This window comes from Scyliorhinus torazame, chromosome 13, assembly GCF_047496885.1.
Source record: "Scyliorhinus torazame isolate Kashiwa2021f chromosome 13, sScyTor2.1, whole genome shotgun sequence".
In the NCBI taxonomy this organism is placed as follows: Eukaryota; Metazoa; Chordata; class Chondrichthyes; order Carcharhiniformes; family Scyliorhinidae; genus Scyliorhinus; species Scyliorhinus torazame.
The window spans coordinates 18,928,210-18,949,181 of NC_092719.1; the positions used below are offsets into that span (position 1 = coordinate 18,928,210).

The window sequence follows — 20,972 nt, forward strand, 5'->3', positions numbered from 1 at the left end:
GGGAGGTGTACATGGCCCAGTTATATTCAAGACAAGGTTACTGTGTATTTTATGTTGCAGGAAGTGGATCTTTCCTACAACCAGTTAACTGGAATGAAGGAGCTGTCAAACTATCGCTTCCTCTTTAAGTTGAATTTGGACAGTATCCTTTACCTATTTCCCACATTTGGGAGAAATATTAAGAACAGCTCTTGTTTTGTTTTGAAATGTTTTCTTAATTTTTTCAATTACTATTAGTTGGTCTTATGTTTCCAGTTATGGGTATGAATGACGGAAATCAAAGCAAGCCCAATCTTATGAGTGGGGATTTGATGTGCCGATTGAGGCTTACCAAATATAGGAGGGCATATAAATCAGGAAAGAGGGGTTGGGAACAATTATGGTGTAGGTTTAAGTCACTAAGGTTAAAGAGATGTTTATTTAGCGATCGAGTGCGGAAAATAGGGAAGATATTTTAGGATGTAGGGCTTGGACCTCAACTACGTTGTGGCAGCGAATTCCACAGGCTCACCACTCCCTGGATGAAGAATTGTCACCTCATCTCAGTCCTAAATGGTTTGCCCCGTATCCTTAGACTGTGACCCCTGTTTCTGGATACCGGCACCATCAAGAACATCCTTCCTGCATCTACCCTGGCTAGACCTGTTAGAATTTTGTAGGTTTCTTTCAGATCACCTCTTATCCAGCGAATATAATCCTAACCGACTCATTCTCTCCTCGTACGTCAGTCCCGCCGCTCCAGTAATCAGTCTGGTAAACCTTCCCTCTATTGCAAGAACATCCTTCCTCAAAAAAGGAGACCAAAACTGCACACAATATTCCAATGTGATCTCACCAAGGCCTTACATAATCGCAGCAAGACATTCCTGCTCCTGTATGCAAATTCTCTTGCTAGGAAGGCCAATATACCATTTGGCTTCTTTACTGCCCGCTGCACCTGCATGCATACCTTCAGTGACTGGCGTATCAGGATACCCAGCTCTTGTTGCAAATTCCCCCTCTTGATTTATAGCCATTCCAATAACAATCTACCTTCCAGTTTTTGCTACCAAAGTGGATAACCTCACATTTATCCACATTATACTGCATCTGCCATGCATTTGCCCAATCACTTAGCTTGTCCAAATCACACTGAATCTCTGCATCCTCCTCACACCTCACCTTCCCAACCAGCTTTTTGTCATCTGCATATTTTGAGATATTACATTTAGTCCCCTCATCTAAATCATTAACATATCTTGTGAACTGCTGGGATCCTAGCACCGATCCTGCGGTATCCCACTAGTCACTGTCTGCCATTTGGAAAAAAACATGTTATTCCTCCTCTTTGTTTCTGGTCTGCCAACCAGTTTTCTATCCACCTCAATACACTACCCATGCACTTTAATTTTACACTCTAATCTCTTATGTGGGACTTTGTCGAAAGCCTTCTGAAAGTCCAAATAAACCACATCTATGGGCTCCCCCTCATCAATTCTTATAGTTACATCCTTGAAGAATTTCAGTAGATTTGTCAAGCATGATTTCCCTTTTATAAATCCATGCTGTCTCTGTCCGATTCTATCACTGTTTTTCAAGTGCTTTGCTATACAATCTTTGATAATGGACTCGAGAATTTTCCCCACGACCGACACCAGGCTGACTAGTCTATAATTCTTGGTTTTCTCTTTACCTCCTTTTTTAATCTTGGAAGCTGACACCAATGCATCAACTATTTCTAGGGCCACTTCCTTAAGTACTCTGGGATGTAGAATATCAAGCCCAAGGGATTTATTGGCCTTTAATCCCATCAATTTCCCCAACACCATTCTCTACTAATACCGGTTTCCTTCAGTTCCTCCCTCTCACTGAACCCTTTGTTCCCCAACGTACTGGTACGTTATTTATGTCCTCCTTTGTGAAGACAGAACCAAAGTATATATGCAGTTGGTCATCCATTTCTTTGTTCCCCATTATAAATTCCACTGTAAGGGACTTACATTTGTCTTCATCAATCTTTTTCTTTCACATACCTATAGAAACTTTAACAGTCAGTTATGTTTTTATGAGCACGGAGACAGATAGACAGGTGAGACTTCAGTAAAGATCGCAGAGAGAGGTGAGACTTCAGTAAAGAGCATGGAGACCGAGAGGGAGGGAGGCGAGACTTCAAAAAGAGCATGGAGAGAGAGGTGAGACTTCAATAAAAAGTGCAGAGAGAGGCGCAACTTCAGTGCAGAGAGTGAGGCAAGACTTCAATAAAGAGCGCAGAGAGAGAGAGGCGAGGCAATACTTCAGTAAAGAGCGCGAGAGGAGTTGGGAGTTCAAAAAAAACGCAGCTGATTGGTGAGCAAGTCCTGGTGGGTGTTTTTCAAACTATATTAAATTGTAAGTCTTTTTTTAAGCAAGGGTAGGGACTTAAGTCAATTAGTTAATTGATTAAAAAATATATATAATAGTCTTAAGTTGTAAATTTAAAGGGTTTAGTCATGGCAGGAGAGCTCAAAGCCATGGTATGCTCCTCCTCTATGTTGATAGCCGGGCAAAGCTACAGTCCCCAGGAACAGCATGTGGGCAGCTGCAGCTCTTGGACGCTCGGGTGTCAGAACTGGAAGAGCAGTTAGGTAATCTGTGGAACATCCGCGAGTCTGAGAGCATCGTGAATAGCACATCACACCACAGCTGAAGGGACTTGAGGAAGGAAAGAAATGGGTGACCACCAGGCAGTCCAAGAGAAACCGGCAGGTAATTCAGGAGTCCCCTAGCATCCCACTTGCAAATCGGTATTCTACTTTGGACTTAGTGCAGAAAGAGCCATGCTTCTGGCACCACAAGCGGCCTGTGTGTACGGGTGAGGGCGGGGAAAAGCCGCATTGATAGGTATTTATTATAGAGACCCCCCCCCCCCCCCCAGCCCCAGATGGTCAGCAGGAAATTGGGGAGCAAATATATGTGCAATTCGCAAGATGTGTGTAAAATACAAACAATAAGGCGATTTCAACTTTCCCAACATTTATTGGGATAGTCATAGTGTTAAGGGCTAGACGGAGTTGAGTTCTTAAAATGTACACGGTAGTTTTAGGAACCTTTTAGGTCAATGTGTACAGGGTCCAACAAGGGCGGCGCAGTGCTGGACCTAATTCTGGGAAATTAAGCTGGACAGGGGTCTGAGGCATTGTGGCGGGGGTGGGGGGGAGCATTTTCGTGAGAGTGACCATAACATGGCACAATTTAAGTTTGTTGTGAACAAAGAAGTAGACTAGTTGCAAAAAACGTTTTTGGATGGGGGAGACCAGATTTTAGTAAATTAAGGCAGGATCAAGGCCAAGCTAGATAGAGGAGCGTTACTCGTGGGAAAATCTACAGACGAGCAGTGGGAGGAGTTCAAAAAGAAAATAGGGAGGGTACAGGCCCAACATCATCCTATCACCCTCGAGTATGGAACTCTGGGAGAGAGACTGTGAGCAGATTGACATATGGACTAATAAGGTATTGGGGTGTTGGCGGGCTGAAAAGTGGACTAATTTCAAGGTCCAGATGGATTGTGTCCCAGGCTGCAGTGGGAAACGAGGAAGGAGATTGCGAGGGATCTGACCCAAATGTTTAATTCCTTTCTGGCCACAGAGGATTGGAGAACAGCTCCAATGGTTCCACTATTTAAGAAAGGTTGTAGTGATAAGCCAGGGAACTACAGACCAGTGAGTCTCACATCAGTGATGGGGAAATTATTGAAGAAAATTCTGAAGGAGAGAATCTTGGTGCGATGTAACAAAAGAAAAGAGTCCATTCTGGGCAGGAAGTGCCCGGAATGACCGTTATCTAATGGCACTCTTTTGACTGGCCTCAACAGTGAATGCCTAACTGAGGCAACACTCAGTTGCATTTCCTGCACTTAGGAGCTCCGAAAAGCGGGAAAATGGTGCCCCGATCTCTCGAGCCCCCCCCCCGCCCCCAATGAGCCCTCGTCCCGCCATCCCACCTCATACAGGCAGGGCACCCATGGCGTTGATGGTAATGCCATGAGTATGGCCAGAATGGCGAAGTGGAACGTGTGGGGTTTAGTGGACCGGTGAAGAGAGCGAGAGCTTTTGCGCATTTGAAGAGTTTAAAAGTTGATGAAATGACCCTGCACGAGATCCATCTGAGGATGAAGGACCAGATGAGGCTTAGGAAGGGTTGGGTGAGCCAGATGTTTCATTCGGGGTTTGATATTAGAGCTTGGGGGGGGGGGGGGGTGATTCTGGTGTGAGGTTCTAGATGGAGAAGTTGGTGGCGGATCAGGAGGGCAGGTATGTTGGAGGGGAGGTTAGTGCCCTTGGCAAGCATATATACCCCCATTTAGGATGATGGGCTTGTGAAGAGAATGTTGGCTGCCATTCCGAATCTGGATACCCATGAGTTGATATTGGGAGTGGATTGGAACACAGTGCTGGAGCCGAGGGGGGAACAGGTCCCAGCCAAGTCCCTCACTTGCATATACCTGAATTTGCTTCCTTTCAGCAGCTCCACCCTTTCCTGAGTCTTCCAGGTACAAATCCCTCGCCCTCACCACCCCACCTCCCTCCACATCCTATACATGCCATCCGCCTGATCCGAGATATCCTTGACCCTAGCACCAGGGAAATAGCATACCACCCTGGAGCCTCGTTTGCGAGAAACGCTTATCTATTCCCTTACAATTAAATCCCCATATGACTATTGCATCCACAGTGTTTACTCCTGCCTTGTGCAGCAGAGCCAACCATGATGTAACAAATTTGGCTGTTGCTGCTTTCCCCTGAGAGGTAATTCCCATCAACATATCCAAAATGGTGCGTCTATTTTGCTGGGGAATGGACATAGGAGATTCCTGCCTCGTCGTCTTGCTCTGCCTGGTGATCACCCATTCCCTTCCTGCTTGTGGAGTCTGAGCTTGCAGTGCAACCACCACTCTATACGTCCTGGACACAATGCTCTCTGCCTCTCAGATGTTCCTAGGTTTCCAGGAGCTGCAGCTGGAGACACTTCCTGAACACGTGCTGGCCCCAGGCACTGGAGTGTTCCTGGCTTCCAGCTTTGAATTCTCCTGCCATGGCTATTTGGAAGATGCTTAATATCAAATAATATCAATTACTCCAGGGCCCTTCTTTCCTGGTTTTGTTACAACAGAATGTAGCCCTTACAAACTATAGACCACAAAATATAGACCTCCCTACGTGTACCCCAAACAGGCGCCGGAGTGTTGCAACTAGGGACTTTTCACAGTAACTTCATTGCAATGTTAAAGTAAGCCTACTTGTGACAATAAAGATTATTAATTACAAACTAAGTGATAAAAGTAGTAAATACTTACCCGACCTTACCCATTACTTATCAATCTGCTCTCTCCCTTGTAGCCTGTACTGCTGTAGCAGGGCAAGACCACTCTCTGAAGATTTAAAAGTTAGAAAGCCAAGGAAAAAAATAGCAAATCGCACCGCTTTCCCCTCTGCTCCAAATTCCCGATACCCACACATTCTGGCTGTCTCTCACTCACAACATGCTCTCTCCCAGTGCTTGCGCTTCCAATAGTCCCTTTCTTAAATAGAACTGAGGATGGCTGAGGTGACTCATGCACTCGTTAATCTTCAAACCTACTGAGGCCCTGATCAGGCAGGAATGATTATAGGAACTGAGATGCTTGAATGAGAAGATACAAGACAATTGGCCAATATTATTGCCGAGGAAAATGAAAACAGAAAAATGCTGGAAACATTCCGTAGATCAGCCAGCATCTTTGAACATCAAGACAGTTAACCTTTCAGATTGATGACCTTTCAACAGAACATTCCTGAGTTGTCAGGTTTGGTTCGGGGAAAAGGCAAATGTTGCTGTATTACTGGAACACGTGGCTATATACCAAAAGATGATATCTACAGCAAACATAAAAGTAGTTTGTCCGCCAGATTCAGTGGATTATGATGAGGGATTGGGAGTCTTGCCTGCTGGCTGGGGAGCCAGCAAGAGACCCTTGCTGCCTCTTTTCGGGAAGGCCCACTGAAACACAACCACCAACCACTTAACGGCCTCAATTAGCAGTGAGGCACAAAGATTGACCGTGGGTCTTCCCACCCATAACAATTCTGATGCAGGTTGAAAGGTGGCAGGGTTAAGATACACCACCATCCCCCCTAATTAAATGTCTTTCCTGCCTCCAAGCTCATCACCAGAAAGAGCAGAAGACTTTGCCTTAATGAAGGAAGGGCATAAATGGAGGGAATTTTCCTTTTTCACCGTGGAAAGAAATCCCAATTACAGCAGTTGAATGCTAGAATTCCGAAGCCTGATTTGCAGCTTAAGTAATGAAATAAAATTAATTGGACTAGCAGAATTTACATGGGATTTGACTTGTTCAATATTTCTGGTGTATTCTTCTTTATGAGTAATTGCTGGTTCACAGACAATCAAATCCAGGCAATTGAAGGCTTGATGAACTGCATAAGTCTCCGCTACCTCAGTCTTGCAGAAAATAGGCTTTGCGTAGTTCGAGGTTTGCACAACTTGCCGATTAAGCTTCTTTGCCTAGTAAGTCGTAACTTTAATAAGCCTTGTTGCTTGTCTCTTTCTCTTTTGTTTCTTGTCTAGAAATATGAGGAGCAATCTTTAAGCATTGCCCATTGTTCCTGACATTTCTGATATTCCAAATAATGGCTGGGAGAATCCACAGGATACACTCTGAAGGCAATAAGTGTTATTAATAAAACTACAAATTTCTTGGGCTTGACAAGTCCGTACATCTACCATCTTCATCCTCACCATATCCCTTAATTCCTTTAATTTTAAGAAACACATCTAATTGTGAACCAATTTATACTTTCTGCTTCAATGATCACTATTTTCACCATGCCCAATCATAAAATTTACAGTGCAGAAGGAGGCCCTTTGGCCCATCGAGTTCTGCACCAGCCTTTGGAAAGAGCACCCGACTTAAGCCCACACCTTCACCCTATCCCCGTAACCCAATAACCCCATCTAACCTTTTTGGACACTAAGGGCAATTTAGCATGGCCAGTCCGCCTGACCTGCACATCTTTGGACTGTGGGAGGAAACCAGAGCACCCGGAGGAAACCCATGCAGAATCGGGGGGAACATGCAGACTCCGCACTGACAGTGACCCAAGCTGGGAATCGAACCTGGGATCCTGGAACTGTGAAGCAACAGTGCTAACCACTGTGCTACTGTACCGCCCATTCATTCCTTTTTTTTTGGAACCAGCTTCCCATATTGTTTAACCTGGATGGGATCTACAGTACCAATTTGTAGTATAAGTTGGAGGTGATGCTGTGTTGTGGTATTTGGCGCCTAGATGCTTCCCATGTTATAGTAACAATTAGCTACACTTTTATTTTAGCCACTGAAGGGCCTCAATTGGCTTAGAAGCGGGAAGGCCGAACTTGACCATCCCCACCCAGAATGAACTGGAGGAGTCAGGAAGGTGTGACTCTCTGCCTTCCTGCTCCATTAATTTCCCTCCCCGCTTCTTAGTCTGCTCCCTGTGGGGCCATTACATTCCATCCATAAATGTGGGCTGCAAAGTACCATGTATGTGAGAAATGTAGTGAGAAAATAATATATTTTCCTCAATCTTTAATTATTAATTCCTCGAAAAATATGCATCTTTTTAAAAATGTTTTTGCAGAAGAATCGAGTACAACGATACAATTGCAAGAATGACTTTTAGATAGTTCGCTGATTAGTAATATTTATTGGGAACTCGGGTGTCAATTAAAGGTTGTCTAGGCCCACAAAGCCCTTTGGCAAATTTCAAATGCTGTATTCAAGTATTTATTAAGCTTTTAATTGGAAATGCCATCACGTTAAACAGCCTCCAGAAAGCTGCTGCATAATGCCATATGTTCACTGCAATGAAGGAAGGTGTAAATATTCTTTAAATAAGGAGGACTCAAAGGAGTCTGGATGGTTGAGCTTGATTTTGTGACAGCTAAGTACTCTTCCTGAATTTGTGCGAAGTATGTGTCCTCCTTATCCTGGCTAGTGTTAAAGATTGATATTGGTCAAGATTTTTAGGATGGCAGGGTTTCCTGTCCTGCCATCCTAAGATTCAGAGAGGACACTTCCCCAGCACACTGCCTGCTCTGCAGTCACTTGGTGCTTGAATAAGCGTTAATTGGCTGCAGTCAAGTTAATTGGCTGCAGTCAGGACTTTCATGCCTCACTCAGGACAAGTTCTGCATTCGGAAACTGAACTGATTGGCCAACAGCTCGCTAGTCTCTGTGGCAACAGAAGATGCAGTGACCAGAAGTGTAAATTTCTGGTGTACGAAGTGCAGGTCCTGGAAGAGCACGGTAAGGTGGGTTTTCAGGATCTCTGGGCAGGGAGGATAGGGAAGACCTGGGGGTGGATAGTTTGGCACTGGTGTGTCGGGATAGAGGCCAGAGGTGGGGAGGAGATCCAGCGGCTACCGGACCTTAAGCCCAAACTTAGAAGGCTTCTGATGGAGGTGCCCCATCCTCCACCCCCAATCATTTTTAGGGGGCTCCCCCAGAGACTTGTCCACTGACTGACATTTCTTATTATTCGCAGAATCATCGATTGTTTCAATACTGAAAAATAGGCCATTTGGCTCATCAATTCCATGCTGATGTTTTTCTCCACATGAAGAACCTGATTCCATTCATTTTCAATATTCCTACTTTCAAACAGCCATCTAATTCAATGGAAATTACTTCTGGACTCAGCCTCAACTGTGGCCCAGTTTCACATTCCAACTGAAAAGAGTTTATTTAATTCATCCATACTCTAAACTTTAGCTCCTTTCTCTCTCCACAGTTGCTGTAAGACCTGCTGAGGTTGTCCAGTATTTTATGTTTTTGTTTATTTAATTCTTCTTGTGCTTATCTTAAATTTTAGTTTCCTCATTGCAATCTTTTTTACTTTACTTTTAATCTTTACATTAGTTTGTAGCCCTTCAGACCCTTGAGGATGTCTCATGAGTCATCCCTTTGAAAACAAAAAGCCCTGACTTCTCAAAAGCTAAATACTGCAGAAGCTGGAAGTCTGAAATTAAAACACTCAACAGGTCTGGCAGCATTTGTGAGAGAGAGGAATCTCTCCACAAATGTTGCCAGACTTGTTGAGTTTTCCTTGCATTTTCTGTTTTTATTCCTGACTTCGCCCAGCTCCTGTCATTTCTGGTAATATCCCAAACCTTCCTACTATGAACACCTGAAAGTGATAAACGTCAGACATTTAGGGCGGGATTTACTGGCTGTTCACGCTGGTGAGAAATTCCGGTCCCATGCTGGTGCACAGGTTTCCTGGCGAGGGGTACTGTCAACGGGAAGTCCCGTTGACAATGGTGGGACCGGTAGATCCCTCTAGCAGGCCGTCTCCACCGCCACAAAACATGCGGCAGAGTGGTCGGGAAATCCAGCCGTTAAGGTCTTAGAAAATTCAACATTGCGCTTCTTTTTCATTGTATGTCCCCGTGCTGCAGGTCTTACTACTCTTTTGCTCCATTTAATATCTTACCATTTTAACATAAATAGCCGTGTACCTGATTCAAAAAGAAATTGAGATAACAGTTCCTTGTCTTTTTCTTTCCTCAGCATTGCTATTATTTTTCTTAAAATGCTGAATGTAACTATGCAACTGAGTCTCTGAAAAGATGCAAAACTATTTGTATAAAAACATGGCATCTGACAGTGCCATGGGGAATAGAAAATCAAGAACAAATTATCTCAAGATGCCAAATATTTTTCTTTCCTATGTTGATTCACAGCGAGGTAACAAGATCACAAATGTGACGGGACTGGCACAAATGGGACGCCTGCACAAGCTTGATTTGTCAGACAATAGAATAGAAAGTTTGAATGGGATGGAGAACCATGACCTGCTGGAAACCATCAATCTGGAGAAAAATCAGGTAAAAACCGAAGCTGGCCTCTGTAAGAGTGACTATGACAGCTATCATCGATTGTTGGAAATGCCCATCTGGTTCATTCATGTCTTTACGGGAAGAAATCTGCTGTTCTTAACTTGTCTGGCTTGAGTGTGACTCCAGATGATAACAGCCTTCTGAAGTGACCTTGAAAGCCACTCATTTCAAGGGCACTTAGGCATGGATAGAAAATGCTGACCTTGCCAGTGACCCCCACATCCCTGCAACAATATAAAAAAAAGGGAGTGGAATGCAAGGTTTGCAGAATTCCAATCCAACCTGATTTATTCATTGTATTGTAATTGCGTACATAGAACATAGAAAACACAGCACAGAACAGGCCCTTCGGCCCACGATGTTGTGCCGAACCTTTGTCCTAGATTAATCATAGATTATCATTGAATTTACAGTGCAGAAGGAGGCCATTCGGCCCCTTGAGTCTGCACCAGCTCTTGGAAAGAGCACCCTACCCAAACTCAACACCTCCACCCACCACCAAGGGCAATTTGGACATTAAGGGCAATTTATCATTGGCCAATTCACCTAACCCGCACATCTTTGGACTGTGGGAGGAAACCGGAGCACCCGGAGGAAACCCACGCAGACACTGGGAGGACGTGCAGACTCCGCACAGACAATGAACCAAGCTGGAATCGAACCTGGGACCATGGATCTGTGAAGCAATTGTGCTATCCACAATGCTACCGTGCTGCCCTTAAGAACAAATAAATCTACACTATATCATTTTCCCGTAATCCATGTACCTATCCAACAGCTGCTTGAAGGTCCCTAATGTTTCCGACTCAACTACTTCCACAGGCAGTGCATTCCATGCCCCCACTACTCTCTGGGTAAAGAACCTACCTCTGATATCCCTCCTATATCTTCCACCTTTCACCTTAAATTTATGTCCCCTTGTAATGGTATGTTCCACCTGGGGAAAAAGTCTCTGACTGTCTACTCTATCTATTCCCCTGATCATCTTATAAACCTCTATCAAGTCGCCCCTCATCCTTCTCCGCTCTAATGAGAAAAGGCCTAGCACCCTCAACCTTTCCTCGTAAGACCTACTCTCCATTCCAGGCAACATCCTGGTAAATCTTCTTTGCACCTTTTCCAGAGCTTCCACATCCTTCCTAAAATGAGGCGACCAGAACTGTACACAGTACTCCAAATGTGGCCTCACCAAGGTTCTGTACAGCTGCATCATTACCTCATGGCTCTTAAATTCAATCCCTCTGTTAATGAACGCGAGCACACCATAGGCCTTCTTCACAGCTCTATCCACTTGAGTGGCAACTTTCAAAGATGTATGAACATAGACCCCAAGGTCTCTCTGCTCCTCCACAATGCCAAGAACTCTACCGTTAACCCTGTATTCCGCATTCATATTTGTCCTTCCAAAATGGACAACCTCACACTTTTCAGGGTTAAACTCCATCTGCCACTTCTCAGCCCAGCTCTGCATCCTATCTATGTCTCTTTGCAGCCGACAACAGCCCTCCTTACTATCCACAACTCCACCAATCTTCGTATCGTCTGCAAATTTACTGACCCACCCTTCAACTCCCTCATCCAAGTCATTAATGAAAATCACAAACAGCAGAGGACCCAGAACTGATCCCTGCGGTACACCACTGGTAACTGGGATCCAGGCTGAATATTTGCCATCCACCACCACTCTCTGACTTCGATCGGTTAGCCAGTTCGTTATCCAACTGGCCAAATTTCCCACTATCCCATGCCTCCTTACTTTGTGCAGAAGCCTACCATGGGGAACTTTATCAAATGCCTTACTAAAATCCATGTACACTTCATCCACTGCTTTACCTTCATCCACATGCTTGGTCACCTCCTCAAAGAATTCAATAAGATTTGTAAGGCAAGACCTACCCCTCACAAATCCGTGCTGACTATCCCTAATCAAGCAGTGTCTTTCCAGATGCTCAGAAATCCTATCCTTCAGTACCCTTTCCATTACTTTGCCTACCACCGAAGTAAGACTAACTGGCCTGTAATTCCCAGGGTTATCCCTAGTTCCTTTTTTGAACAGGGGCACGACATTCGCCACTCTCCAATCCCCTGGTACCACCCCTGTTGACAGTGAGGACGAAAAGATAATTGCCAACGGCTCTGCAATTTCATCTCTTGCTTCCCATAGAATCCTTGGATATATCCCGTCAGGCCCGGGGGACTTGTCTATCCTCAAGTTTTTCAAAATGCCCAACACATCTTCCTTCCTAACAAGTATTTCCTCGAGCTTACCAATCTGTTTCACACTGTCCTCTCCAACAATATCGCCCCTCTCATTTGTAAATACAGAAGAAAAGTACTCATTCAAGACCTCTCCTATCTCTTCAGACTCAATACACAATCTCCCGCTACCGTCCTTGATCGGACCTACCCTCGCTCTAGTCATTCTCATATTTCTCACATATGTGTAAAAGGCCTTGGGGTTTTCCTTGATCCTACCCGCCAAAGATTGCTCATGCCCTCTCTTAGCTCTCCTAATCCCTTTCTTCAGTTCCCTCCTGGCTATCTTGTATCCCTCCAATGCCCTGTCTGAACCTTGTTTCCTCAGCCTTACATAAGTCACCTTTTTCCTCTTAACAAGACATTCAACCTCTCTTGTCAACCATGGTTCCCTCACTCGACCATCTCTTCCCTGCCTGACAGGGACATACATATCAAGGACACGTAGCACCTGTTCCTTGAACAAGTTCCACATTTCACTTGTGTCCTTCCCTGCCAGCCTATGTTCCCAACTTATGCACTTCAATTCTTGTCTGACAACATCGTATTTACCCTTCCCCCAATTGTAAACCTTGCCCTGTTGCACGTACCTATCCCTCTCCATTACTAAAGTGAAAGTCACAGAATTGTGGTCACTATCTCCAAAATGCTCCCCCACTAACAAATCTATCACTTGCCCTGGTTCATTACCCAGTACTAAATCCAATATTGCCCCTCCTCTGGTTGGACAATCTACATACTGTGTTAGAAAAGCTTCCTGGACACACTGCACAAACACCACCCCATCAAAACTATTTGATCTAAAGAGTTTCCACTCAATATTTGGGAAGTTAAAGTCGCCCAGGACTACTACCCTATGACTTCTGCACCTTTCCAAAATCTGTTTCCCAATCTGTTCCTCCACATCTCTGCTACTATTGGGGGGCCTATAGAAAACTCCTAACAAGGTGACTGCTCCTTTCCTATTTCTGACTTCAACCCATACTACCTCAATAGGGTGATACTCCTCAAACTGCCTTTCTGCAGCTGTTATACTATCTCTAATTAATAATGCCACCCCCCCACCTCTTTTACCACCCTCCCTAATCTTATTGAAACATCTATAACCAGGGACCTCCAACAACCATTTCTGCCCCTCTTCTATCCAAGTTTCCGTGATGGCCACCACATCGTAGTCCCAAGTACCGATCCATGCCTTAAGTTCACCCACCTTATTCCTGATGCTTCTTGCGTTGAAGTATACACACTTCAACCCATCTCCGTGCCTGCAAATACTCTCCTTTGTCAGTGTTCCCTTCCCCACTGCCTCATTACAAGCTTTGGCGTCCTGAATATCGGCTACCTTAGTTGCTGGACTACAAATCCGGTTCCCATTCCCCTGCCAAATTAGTTTAAACCCTCCCGAAGAGTACTAGCAAACCTCCCTCCCAGGATATTGGTGCCCCTCTGGTTCAGGTGCAACCCGTCCTGCTTGTACAGGTCCCACCTTCCCCAGAATGCGCTCCAATTATCCAAATACCTGAAGCCCTCCCTCCTACACCATTCCTGCAGCCACGTGTTCAACTGCACTCTCTCTCTATTCCTAGCCTCGCTATCACGTGGCACCGGCAACAAACCAGAGATGACAACTCTGTCTGTCCTGGCTTTCAACTTCCAGCCTAACTCCCTAAACTTGTTTATTACCTCCACACCCCTTTTCCTACCTATGTCGTTGGTACCAATGTGCACCATGACTTCTGGCTGCTCCCCCTCCCCCTTAAGGATCCTGAAGACACGATCCGAGACATCCCTGGCCCTGGCACCCGGGAGGCAACATACCTTCCGGGAGTCTCGCTCGCGACCACAGAATCTCCTATCTATTCCCCTAACCATTGAATCTCCTACAACTATTGCTTTTCTATTCTCCCCCCTTCCCTTCTGAGCCCCAGAGCCAGACTCAGTGCCAGAGACCTGGCCGCTAGGGCCTTCCCCCGGTAGGTCATCCCCCCCAACAGCATCCAAAACGGTATACTTGTTTTGAAGGGGAACGGCCAAGAGGGATCCCTGCACTGTCGGCCTGTTTGTTTTTTTCCCCCTGACTGTAACCCAGCTATTCTTGTCCTGTACCTTGGGTGTGGTTACCTCCCTGTAACTCTTCTCAATCACCCCCTCTGCCTCCCGGATGATCCGAAGTTCATCCAGCTTCAGCTCCAGTTCCCTAACACGGTCTTTGAGTAGCTGAAGTTGGGTGCACTTCCCGCAGGTATAGTCAGCGGGGACACCGGTGGTATCCCTCACCACCCACATCCTACAGGAGGAGCATGTAACTGGCCTAGCCTCCATCCCCTCTTACCTTACAGAATATAGCTGCTGTGTGGACTAACTAGATCTCCGCCCTCCGACTCTGCTCCCAGTCAGCTACACTTCCTGTAAACTCCTGGCTCTCTTCGCACTCTTTGCGGAAATGTCGGAAACAAAATGAAAGGAGCACCTTACTCCCTCCTCACCTAACTCCCTCGGTCACCAAACTCTCACTATCGCACTCAGAAATCACCAAATTCAGCACTCAGTGCTGAATCCACAAGTGAACCTCGCATTGATAACTTCCGCTGGTGGAGGCGGAGCATTGCGGAGGCCCCGGAGAATACCGGGTCAGTCTCACTAATGAGATGCAGAACGCATTGATCCTGCTGTCGAGGCGCTGACCCTGCTGTCGAGGCGCTGGAGTATGGCATTCTGATGTGTACAGTTCTCTGTACAGAACTTTTGTACAGTTCTCAGTTAGTGCATTCCTGTGCAGCTAACCATTATGCTGCCTTCAGAATGCATACGTGTTGAAAAATAGGTATATTGTGACTGAGTTAACGGCTTGGTACGTGGTGGGTGGAATTCCTTTGACTGAATGTTCCACTCTACAAATAAAGGATGTTCATCCTCTTAATTGAAACATTTTTACTCTTTTCTCATTCAAAATTGACATTTCATATTTCCAAGTTTAGTATATGATGAAGAAGAGGCTGAATAAAACTTCTTCCACAACACAACATTAGTGTACCAGTTATTTCCGCTCTACACCATCACTGTTCCATAACTTCAACCTCTGGAGCACCATCCTCACCAGTAGAGGGATAATTAAATTTCCTCCACTTGCTGTTGCTGCTTTCCTGTGAATAAAATTAGCAAATGATGACTAATCCGAAGATACTGAGCGGGATTCTCCGAGAGCCAACGTTGAAATCAGGAAAGGCGATTGAGTGGCACAGTAGCACAGTGGTTAGCTCTGTTGCTTCGCAGCTCCAGGGTCCCAGGTTCGATTCCCGGCTTGGGTCACTGTCTGTGCGGAGTCTGCACGTTGTCCATGTGGGTTTCCTCCGGGTGCTCCGGTTTCCCCCCACAGTCCAAAGATGTGCAGGTTAGGTGGATTGGCCATGCTAAATTGCCCTTAGTGTCCAAAAATGTTGGGTGGGGTTCCTGGGTTACGGGGATAGGCAGGAGGTGTGGACTTGGAGAGGATGCTCTTTCCAAGGGCCGGTGCAGACTCGATGGGCTGAATAGCCTCCTTCTGCGCTAAATCCTATGATTCTATGAATCGGTGGTAGGCCAAAATCGTGACGAACGGGAGTGGGCGCACATCAGAATGCCATACTCCAGCGCCTCGACAGCAGGGTCAGCGCCTCGACAGCAGGATCAATGCGTTCTGAATCTCATTAGTGAGACTGACCCGGTATTCTCCGGGGCCTCCGCAATGCTCCGCCTCCACCAGCGGAAGTTATCAATGCGAGGTTCACTTGTGGATTTAGAAATCGGGAACAGGCACCGTGCCCGATGAGTGAGAGAGAGGAGATAGGACACGCAGAAGTTGCCAGTCCTGCCGCTGGCGGGGTGGGGCACCCCCATCAGGCCCGGCCGGGGGGGGGGGTGACCAAGGGACGTGCTGTGGGGTTGAAGTGACCACCCCCCCCCTACCCACACGGGACCAGGGTATCCGGGCACGGACCACCCTTGCCACGGCCTGCAAGGCAGCCATCTTGCTGCGCACCCCACTGACTGCCTTCCATGTCCCTGGTTGTGCAGAGTGACACCGGCTGTATGGCTGGCCCAATCTCTTTTCCCCCCCCCCCCCCAAACTGGCCGCCACCTGCCGGTGGGGCAGCACGCTACCTGCCCAAGGGCAATGCCCGCAGGGTGGTGCTGATGGGTTTGAGCATGGATAGCGGCAACCAATGGTACCCCTGGCAGCAGGGACGGGTGCTAGAGCCACAGGTCTCCAAGGGGCCGGGCACCTATGGGGCCAAGGGTGAGGTGGGCAGAGTACCAGGAGGAACATCCGGGGAATGAAATTCACTATGAAAAAAGTACTTTAAACATTTCCAACACATCAAATGGAACGCTTTCACCTTCTGATATATCTTTGAACTTGACATGGTCAAGTACCATGAGAGCGGGAAAGGCGATTGGCTGGCACGGTAGCACACTGGTTAGCACCATTGCTTCACAACTCCAGGGTCCCAGGTTCGATTCCCGGCTTGGGTCACTGTCTGTGCGGAGTCTGCACGTCTGTGTGGGTTTCCTCTGGGTGCTCCGGTTTCCTCCCACAGTCCAAAGATGTACAGTTTAGGTGAATTGGCCATGCTAAGTTGATCGGCGGGCCGACCTCTCGGGCTGGGGGCCTCTTTTGTTCCGTGCGGAGAAGGAAGCCACTGCGCACAAGTGCATTGGCGCCGGTCCCACTGCGCATGCGCAGACCCGCGGCGCCCATCTGTCGCCGGGGTCGGCAGCTGGAGCGGCGTGGGTCGCTCCAATGTGTGCTGGCCCCCCTGTAGGGGTCAGAATCGCTGCTCCTGAGACCATGTTGATGCCGTCAAGAAATGCGATGGTGTTTACAACGACATCAACACTTAGCCTCAGGGTCGGAGAATCCCACCCCTGATCAGGGCCAGCGGAGCAGCCTAGGAGACTGTCAACGGGTTTGACGCCTTACAAGATTCCGGTGTTGGCCCTCGCACCTGATTCAGTGGGCTGCCATGATTCCCGTCTGGGGATAGCGACTATGGAGAATCCCACCCACTCTTGGGACTGCATATTTGTTTCTAGGTTCGGGTTAGAGTGGAGGCCGTCAAATGATAAAATATCGCTCACATTTGTGATGATTTCCCACCTTCATTCCTTACCATGCTAATCTTTACACCTTTACGAGGATTGGGGAAGTGGGGGGTTGGAGTGAGGTGACTGTTTGGGGGAAGAGCAGAGAAGGGCGGAATGTGAAGTCACCCTCTTCGATCATTGGGTGCATATAGGTAATTCAGCAGCTCCTTAATTCATTGCCTTCTAAGATCTTGACATTTTTGTAGGGACTTTCGATCTTTGGGAGCTGTGTAAAGCTGAACAGTTCTAGCCTGTCGGGGACAAGAACATGGAAGAGTTCTATTTGAAAAAAGCGGATGTTTTGAAAGAAGTATATTCTGCAGAAAGGAAATGTTAATAACATTAATACTTCCCTCCCCGTGGCAGGTTCCACCTCTCCATCTGCCTGGCCAATTTGAAAATTCAGATGCTTTCATTTTTTTTCTTGAATGGTGCACAAATGATTTGGGCCAGAACACGGCATGATTCCCTGACATCCCACCTCCATCCCTGCCCTCATGCCACTAATTAACCGCTACTCTTGACACTTCATCAATTAGCTCATCGTCTCCATCAAAAATTGGAAACTTTATCTGCTTCCTGTTAGGGGCACATTTGCACCCAGAAACAAACCCACCTCGTCAGCCAAAATGCAGCCCTTGGTGTCCTCTCCAATTACTTCCCCCTTCGACTAGCTTCCTAATGGCTTACAGAGAGGAAACCTCCCTTCTGTCAAATTGCAACAAACACAATTAATAGAAGACTTTTGTCACTTAAAGCTGCTGATATATGTTGACCGGCAACATGGACGTAGCGATAATCTGTTTAGACATCCAGATATAAAGATCTAAGAGTTGTTTAAAAATAAATCCTTTTATTAATTTTTGTCTTCTTTCTAGATCAGAGAGCTGAATGAAATAAAGCACATGCAAAACCTTCCACTTCTACGAGTCCTGAATCTGCTCTGGAACCCAATACAGGTACTCGGGTCGCAGAGGGAAATTGGTGGTTGGAGCAAGGGTTGAGCATGCTGGGACATGGGTAGGATTTGGGAAGAGAGGGACTATATTCAATTGGTGAACTTCCTTCACCAGCCATGTGGATGGAGCGCACTGCCTACAATTCTGATCTATATGTATATTTATATGATTGGAGACAGCTATCTTTGCATTATCATTGCATCAAATTCTAAATTTCAATTGTGCAGTCCAAAAATGTTTAGAAAAATCTGATTCATTGCAATATTGTCCCTTTCAATGCCGTTTGATTAGTAGACATAGAACCCAAGGTGCTCTATCAGTTAGAGTTGTATCCTGCAACAAAAAAAAAGAACTGAACAAAAATCTGCCTGTCCAGTATCATGGATGTTTGTTTCAAACACATTGTTTCTTTTCATTTCTCTTTGTTCCATTTCTGTACTTTCCTTTTGAGGCAATCTTAAGAACCATCTTTGGACAAAGTTGTTTTGATTGGCTGGCTGACAACATGTGAGTTGGCCTGAGACAGTGTTCTGGCTGACAACAGTCAGTGATTGGTTCCTGTCTGATGATTGTGAGAGAGCCTGTGATTAGACCTTGAACGAAGAAAGTCTCTCTCTCTCTTTTTCTCTCTCTCACACACACACACGCAGCTGAAGTAAAGGATGCGTTATTGTTCTAAAACCAATGAAATTATCTTGAAAAACCGCTCGAGCTTAGAAGAAAGAAGCATTAAAGCAAAAGTTTGAACTTCTGAAAGACTTTAACTGAAAACCAACATAGTGAATTGGAGATCTTTTATCTTTTTTACTTTATCACCACTTTCTTCACTCTCCAACACCCTTTCCCTCTGTTTTTTTTGTATAAATTTAGAGTACCCAATTCATTTTTACCAAATAAGGGGCAATTTAGCATGGCCAATCCACCTGCCCTGCACATCTTTGGGTTGTGGGGGCGAAACCCATGCAAACACGGGGGGAATGTGCAAACTTCACACGGACAGTGACCCAGATCCGGGATTGAACCTGGGACCTCAGCGCCGTGAGGCAGCAGTGCTAACCACTGCACCACCGTGCTGCCCTCTTTCCCTCTATGTTGTCTGTATGTATGTGTGTGTCTATATAGAGTGGGGCATGTTGGAAAGGGGTTGGTGGGGAAGGGGTATTAGGTAGTCAGTTACATTTTTGTCAGTTGAATCATTTTAGTGTTTAATAACAAAAGGTTATTTGTGTTAAATTTACAAACCTTGGGACTGCAGTTTATTGGGCTTAACCAAGGTCCTCGGGTATTTTGAAATAACATCAAATTTCAATTGCGTTGTGACTCCTGGTCACGTGGGGTTGAAATTGACTGCACTAGCCAAAGGATTGGTAGCATAATCTGGGGGCATCGTCTGGGAATCTTTGGAACGATGGACAGCGATGTTTGTGATACAGTATATAATAAAGAATTTAAGAGTTCACTACCTTCTGTGATAAGAACCCATGTTGAAGACAAAAGGATTATGACTGCTAGACAAGCCGCATGAATGCCTGACAATTATGAGCTGATCCAGAAATTTCAATCTTTGGTCCATCAATCCAATAATTTTCAAAAGGATAGGAAGTGGGGAAGTGAAAGGAAAGTAGGTAGCCAAAGTAAGGAATGGATAGCTGGAAATACTCCCAAGATATCCTTCTCAGACCAGGAAGGAAGGTACTAAGAGGTGAGACTCTTAAAGCCTAGGTGTTACCATTGCAATAAAGTGGGACACGTTCGTTCAGCATGTAGGAAGTTGCAAGAAAATTCCATGGGAACGAAAGTGGAGAGTACTATAGGGTAACTCTAGCTCTAACTAGAACTAGGAGACCTGAGGTAAACACTGCTGTGGTAGCAGGTGCAGCAAATGAGATAGAATGGAGATATAAAAGGTTTTTTCTAAGAGGAAGATTACCCCATTTTCATCAAATGATGTAGCCAAACCCAAAAATATTTTAAGGGACACAGGTGCTACGCATGCTCTCTTACTGGAGAGGGATTTGGTTTTCCCTCCGGAGAGTTTGATGAAATCCTAGGTGTTAGTGAATGGGATAAGTGGAGATTATATCCTAGTTCCATTGTATAAAGTACAATTGGAGTGTGATTTACTGTCAGGTCTAGTAGTTGTCGGAGTGGTTAAGAAGTTACCAGTGGATTATTATATGTCTTCGGGGGGGGTAGGTGAGCGGTCGCGGGCAACGGAGCTCTGACAGTCCCCGGGGGACAGACAAAAAAACAAAACAAAACACGCAAACTGGCCGGACTGCCCCCGCCCGCACGGCAGGAGAAAATGCGGGGACCGAACCAGCGACAGGGATCGAGGCAGGTGGCGGAACAAAGGAGGACACTCGGCCCAGCCAGAAGCCTCTCTCTCACAACCCTCCTGACCCGGCGTGTGGGTGAGTGAGAGGGGAAAAAAAGGACTTCCCTAAAAACATTTTGAAGAGGAAACTTGTAAAGAGAAAGGGAAAAAAATAATTCTCTTTTAAAAAAACAAAAAGATTTTAAAAATGTTTTTTGAAAAGGGGTTTAAGAGGGGAAAAAAAAAGTGTTAAAGGAAAGAAGAAAAGGGGGAGAAAAGAAAAGGGAAAAGAGGGGGTTAAAAAAAAAATGCCAGAAAGTAGCAGAGGGAGAAAGGGCACCAGAAGCAGAAGGGGCCAAGGGCGAGCCCACTCAGACGAGCTAACCGGCAAACCAAGCGGCGGAACGGAAGTTTCGCCG

General features: G+C 46.0%; 1 protein-coding gene across 2 annotated transcripts in view; it reads left to right on the plus strand.

Moving 5' to 3' along the window:
- The window catches only part of lrguk (leucine-rich repeats and guanylate kinase domain containing), a 192,487-nt gene that overhangs the window by 16,463 nt on the left and 155,052 nt on the right, over positions 1-20,972 (plus strand). The window contains exons 5-8 of one of the 2 annotated variants that reach the window (XM_072471117.1): positions 61-142; positions 6,398-6,522; positions 9,742-9,885; positions 18,156-18,236. In XM_072471117.1, the coding sequence (XP_072327218.1) occupies positions 61-142; positions 6,398-6,522; positions 9,742-9,885; positions 18,156-18,236 (432 nt within the window). The remainder of the gene's footprint in view (positions 1-60; positions 143-6,397; positions 6,523-9,741; positions 9,886-18,155; positions 18,237-20,972) is intronic. The other variant, XM_072471118.1, reaches the window with a different exon arrangement.